This window comes from Barbus barbus (genome assembly GCF_936440315.1).
Source record: "Barbus barbus genome assembly, chromosome: 12".
NCBI classification, from domain to species: domain Eukaryota; kingdom Metazoa; phylum Chordata; class Actinopteri; order Cypriniformes; family Cyprinidae; genus Barbus; species Barbus barbus.
Genome location: NC_136740.1, coordinates 31,295,585 through 31,302,013, shown reverse-complemented (window position 1 = coordinate 31,302,013; position 6,429 = coordinate 31,295,585). Strand labels below are relative to the sequence as shown.

Below are 6,429 nucleotides of genomic sequence, written 5' to 3'. Positions count from 1 at the left end.
TGGTTTTCTATTCTGTGCTGTAAAGATGTGGTTACATTAGTGAAATTTCACATTTGTCCCTTGTCAATAATATGAACCACTGTTCAAGCAGCATTCTCTTGGTCTGCACGGTAGATTCTTGTGACAAACTTGATGTACGGAGTCTCGCACATGACATATGACACATTAATGTATTTATTCCATCCCTCATTTTATTAATATGTTCCCTCAGTTTAGATAAAACTTTGTTCTCATGACTTAAGTTCTTTCATTTTGTAAAATTGTGGCCTCGTTGTACAAATTTGTTCCCTCTTTTTGAATTAAAACGAAGGAACAAATTAAAAGCCACTATTTACTAAAACAAGAGAATTAATTATTAATTTGATTGAAATGATGAATGAATAAATCCTGGGAACAGAATATACACACACATGTGTATATATATATATATATATATATTTTTTTTTTTTTTTTGCGCATGTCATGTTCGGGGCTTTTTAAACATGAGCAAAATCTCTGCGGGAACATTTTTGCTGATCGCATGGATTCCTATTGAAATGACTGGATTTTGCCACAAAATTATTATAAAGGTTAGAATTTAATTAAATTTTTTTTTAATCCAATTAACATGTTTTCTGTCTCCATTTGATATTCTTCCCCTCAAACGCTGAAAGTCATGCATACAAGGCACTGTTTCTGTGACTGTCGTGAATGGATGTCTGTTGCATTTAGCTGTAATATTTTAACACTATTGGTTTAAAGTGCGAAAGTTTGTCAAGGCGAAGCGGGTATAACGGCGCAAAAGCGGTATAACCCCGTGTAAAAGGCGGTTCTAATCCCAAACCAACGATGAAACGCTCCTTTACCGCGATTTAGAATAAAAATAACCCAGGGTGAATCGTAATGTGAAAAGCCCTGTCGTTGTGTATCTGCTGTCATCATTCAGGGAGAAGGTGCAGTTGCTGAAGTCAACATGAAATCACATTCACAATCTGATGTACTTCCGTAATATGACGTTATGGCTGGACGATGTATTGAATATCCAGTAGTTTTACAATCCTTCCTTGTCTTGTGACTTGCAACCAGAATATTCAACAAGAAAAATATAGCACCAGGACCTTATTCACAATAAGACTGGGAACATGCAAAAGAGTTCATGTTGACTTTAGATGTGTAAATATCTCAAATGTGTGTCACATTCATGGACATATACGGTCATATTAAAACAATAAGCACAACACATCACTCAGCAGAAGCTGGAAATCAGTGATGGTTCAAACACATTCAGATCCTGTTAGATAGCAATTGATTTTTTATTTGTGACTCATATTATGATGTTGGCGGTGTATATATATATATATTTGTACAGCTCACGTTACTCATATCTAGGTGAGATTTGACTAAATTATGCCTATGTTGATTGACTTCGAGTAATTATGCTCCTGCAAGTCCTGTTTTATGAATTGAAATGTATGATGAGGCCGAGTTTATAAATATTAAGAGTTGCATTTATTTTTAGTAATGTCTACTTTTTACATAATTTATGCATTATATGTCAAGTAATATCCTGAGATTGTACAGCACTTAATCACGTCAGTCAGATTTTTGATTAGTTTTTGGTGGTGATGATGATGATGATGAAAATCTTATGTAATTGTGGTCATTGTGATCTTGATTCCATATTTAAATCTAATCAGTCACATGTTAGAAACACTTCAAACACTAATTTACTGTCAGTTTCTTTTTAAGGGCCTTTTGCCAAGACTTCAAGTGTAAAAGAGCTATTTTTAAACTTATTTTTATCTGTGGATTGTACATGTGTTTTTATGTTCAGAATGGTTTATATACTGCATCTTTGATCGTTTATTTCTCGCACTGTTGTGATATGAATACAAAGAGCTTAAGAATGTGTTATAATATTTATTCATGTGAAGTTTTCAATACAACTTCTTCCTGTTGAGTTCAATAGTTTTGCTAATTGGGTTTCTTTTTTATTCATCTGCTAATGTAACAGTGTTGAATTTGTTTTAGAAAGAATTGAATTTATATCTGTTAAATCATTGCAAGATCTTGTAAAGTTGCCTTTTTCCTTAAATAATAAGATCTGAAAGGAAGCAAGGCTGATATCAGTGTGTATGAGAGATATCGTTGTGAGGATGTTGTTAGTTTTATTCATTAGTTGTGTGGAAAAATGTTTTATTCATTATCTCTCTCGATTCCTTTTGAACAATGATTTATTTGCCTTAGAAACATTGCCTTTTTAAGCATTGCAATATCCATCAAGTCCCAAATCCTGTCTGTTTGCAGTATAACATGCATTTTAACATCTGCACAAATGCTGTAGATTTTTAAACTTGACATGTTAGAGTATCATAAGCCTCGTCATTGAGGTCCTGGAAACTAAGAACGTAAATAAAAGTGTTAAAAAAAAAAAAAAGCAGCTGCAATGTGTATGCATGTGAAACAGCCCAGTAACTTAGCTGTGAATTTTATTTTAAATCTTTTTTTTCTCAGCTAATGATGATCAATAAAATAAAAAAAATACAATAATAATTGTTATAATTGTAATTTTCATTTTTGGGTGAACTATTCCATTGATAACTAAAGAAATATGAGATGTGACTATTCACCCATCTGACCTGGTCTCTGTGCGCTGGTCTCCTCTGGGTGCTGCTGCTGTTTCTGCCACACTGTGTGCCGGTGTTCACCAGCTGCTTCTCTTTGGCAGAAGAGCATCTGCTCATGGGCTTCTCCTCATTTTGACCTTTACAGCAACAACAGAAGTACTTCATATGGTCAGTGGATCTCAAACTAGTTTTGCTTTCCAAAACTTATTTTAATTTATGGGAACTCCTAGTTTCTGTAAATAAATAAAAATCAAATAATTACAAAATCAATTAATATATACGTTTTAAGAGCTGAATGTTCTTTTTAACCTTTTTACTGGACAAGTATTAAGGATAAAAAAACTCACAATTTCTCAATATTTAGATTTTTTTGCACCCTCACATTCCAGATTTTCAAATAGTTGTATCTCAGACAAATATTGTCCGATTGTGGTGAATGCCAGTTCGCGGGAAAGTTGCAACTTGGGAGGTTAATTGAGTGATACCGCTGGGTATATAAGGGGCATCCCCCTGAATTGAGGTATCCTACGTTATTGTCACTGCGTCACTGTTTGCTTCCGGAATCCCGCCGCTCTGAGTCTGAGGTAGGTGTGCGCTTGGTGTTTAGTTCATGGTCTGTATGTGTATCGTGGATCTAACTAGGTTTTGTGCAGCCGGTGTTGCTCCGTGGAGGTTATCTGACCGCCTAAGAGGGTTGGTTTCCCCAGCGATCCTGTTATATTGCCTGTTTGGAAAGAAAACCACGGCAGATATATGTTGAGTGACGACTGCTCCTCTACTTGGTGCGTAACGTAATTGTATTAGGGTGGGGACTTGATATGAATGAGTTGCTGGCGCTTTTGTATGACGTGCTCTTTTTCCGTTCAGTGATCAGTATAAGGGATTGGTTTGCTGGATATTTGATGAAGTCCAGTTGAGGGTATGTAAAATGATTTATATCCATACGGGCATTCAAGAAGGTATGTATTTTTAATTTGCCTTTTTGGTGTATTTTAGCCTCGCAAGGGTGACCTGCTCTGTGACATGGCCTAGCTCCGATATTGCTGTTTTGCTTTGGTTTTTCTTATTGTTTATTTTCACCGTTTTTGTGGAAACATATTCCATTGGTGTTTTTGTCTGTTTGATGTTTCTGATTGGAGTTTAATTTGTTTTGGTGTGTGTGTGTGTGTGTGTGTGTGAATTATCTTTTGTAATAACAATTGCCATTTTATTAGTGATAGTTTGTTAATTTGGATATTTATCTTGTATTTCTTGTCTTGATGTGTTGATTTTGTTATTTGATGTTATTGAGGTCCCTTTAATTTAGTGTTTTGTAGTCATATCGACTCTGGCTGTAATTATTATTTTTTTCCCTCTTTTTCTTTAGGAGCGTGGTGAGCCAGAGTGGGCGGGCTAGTCGGTGCGGGCATAGAAGCTCTCCCTTTTTGTCCAAAGTGTGGGGTGTTGGTTTTTGCTTGCAGTGCAATTCCACCAGAGTGCGTGGGTGTTTGTGAGATTTTAATTCACCGAGGGCTGGTTCACTGTGGGCTAATGTAACGCCCAGTGCTTCGCCTGCCCACTCTTCGGGGTACCCCCGCTCAGTTAGTAGATCTTTTGATTTGATTTAATTGATTGTGATTTTTTTCTTTCTGTATTGTTGCGGTTCTGGGTCACTTGTCGTCATTTTATTGTGTTCTTCGCCCTGGTTTAAATTTTATTTCTGATTTAATAAAACTTCATTGCTCTGTATCCACGCCTCTTCGTATTTGGTCATTTGTGGGAGTGAACAAGCTTGCGTGCTTTTCTTTGCTTAGTATTTCCCCAGGTGTTTCGCCAGGGGTGGCGTAGTCGCTATTAGTGATAACTCTGTAATCTGAACACTTACACCCTTTGTATGCCACACTATCATAACAAACCATACATCAATGAAAAGATTATTTATTTGATGTATAAGTCTCAGTTTTATAAAATTGACCCTTATGACTGGTTTTGTGGTGTTTGATGACCAGTACCACAGTGTTCAAGGCAACTATGGGATGTGGGCTGTATAAATATTTGTTAGAAATATATGCAAAACTCTGCGATTTGAGCAGTGAGTGGGTCTTAAATAACTTTGATTGAATGTTGCTACAAGAAATCAACAGACAGACCAACCCGATCTCATGAAAGTGCGTATCAATAGCAGTTTCATTTGGCGTAGCTACTGTTTATACGCAGAAATGAACTTTGGCGTGCATATGATACGCAATGGGTAGGATCAGAGATACGTATCATATGCACGTCTGTGATTTGGCTACTCGCTGCAAAACACGTTGGAATAGACACCGATCTCAACCATAACGCACTGGATAGTTTGCAAAATCTGCAATGAAATGCCATTATTACTGTTTTATTTGAGCACCCCCGTAGAACCGGGCCATATGCATGACTTTATATACGTCCATGGCAATACTATGGTGCATTTTAAGGATGTGCATGGGCATTTCTCTTTATGTTATATATTTAATAAAGATGATCGTGTCTGACCTGCTGCTGTATTGTCGCTGTCGGTGCTGGTGAGCCAGGTCGACTCGGTGTCTCTGCTCTCGTAATAGCGGGGCTCGATCGCAGCGGATCTGCTTCCCCCGCAGCCCATCGGGACCGTGATCATCCTCACGCACGCGCATTCATACAAACCATATCAGGGCGATTCATTACAACAACCACATTTTCACAAATATTTTAATATCCTCCTGAGACCTAGAAAAAAGCCTTATGAATTTATTATTTTTTCATGTCATTACATTGTTTAGAGCATAATAATAATAAAAAAACGTCTACAAAATCGGTCAATTTAAATGAGGTAAATATGGTCATTTTAAATAGGGTAATTTTTTTTTTTTTTTTTTTTTTTAGATTTATACATTAGCCTATCTGAACGCTGAATAAATAATTTTTCCATTGATGTATGGTTTGTTATGATCGGACAATATTTGTCTGAGATACAACTATTAGAAAATCTGGAATCTGAGGGTGCAAAAAAATCTAAATATTGAGAAAATCTCCTTTAAAGTTGTTCAAATGAAGTTCTTAGCAATGCATATCAAAAATGAAGTTTTGATATTTACGGCATATTTACATTATCTTATACATCTTTACTTAATATGAGTTTTGGCATAAAAGAAAAACTGATAATTTTGATCCATACAATGTATTGTTGGCTATTGCTACAAATATGCCTGTGCTACTCATGACTGCTTTTGTGCTGCAGGGTCATAAATGGAAAAATAAAATTTTTGCAAAATTATTTTTTATTTATATGTTATGCTATGTCATATAGAGGACACCAGGACTCAATTTTTCTAAAAAAAAAAAAGAAAAATTGAAATGACATGAATAGAAACGAAAAGGCAAACACAATAGGATGTTTTTTAAATCACCAATGCATTTTTAGGTTTCAAGATTTTTTTTATTCTCAGCTATTGATTGAGTAACTAATGACAGAACTTTCTTTTTTAGTAATCTATTATTTTACTATTGCTTCCGCAAAATAATATTGCTATTTATTTTTGGATATTTTTTCCATGTTTTATTTTTTTCTAGTTTTCAAAACTGGGTGTGACCAAAGAAAATCACCTTAAATATGAAACAAAAAGTTGTTAAACAAAAAAAGGCATCTGGCTTTGACAAAATATATGGGATTGATGACATTCTTATAACCAATTTAACAAATAATTCAAAATACCTTACTTAAATGTTAATTATTTGTTCTACTTTGAATGTACAGATTCCACTTTAAATGTTGTAGAGATAATTACAGAGGCATATTTGCTTTTGTTTTGTGTAAATATATGCTTTTTATGCT

General features: G+C 35.1%; 2 protein-coding genes across 2 annotated transcripts in view; both read right to left on the bottom strand.

Moving 5' to 3' along the window:
* ifnlr1 (interferon lambda receptor 1) overlaps positions 1-6,429 on the bottom strand; it is a 676,379-nt gene that overhangs the window by 476,197 nt on the left and 193,753 nt on the right. The window lies entirely within an intron of this gene.
* LOC306878589 (uncharacterized protein) lies at positions 1,843-5,235 on the bottom strand (the record flags this gene model as incomplete). Its single annotated transcript, XM_079431011.1, has 3 exons — positions 1,843-1,854; positions 2,619-2,743; positions 5,112-5,235. 3 exons carry the CDS (start codon positions 5,233-5,235, stop codon positions 1,843-1,845), a joined length of 261 nt encoding a protein of 86 aa, XP_079287137.1.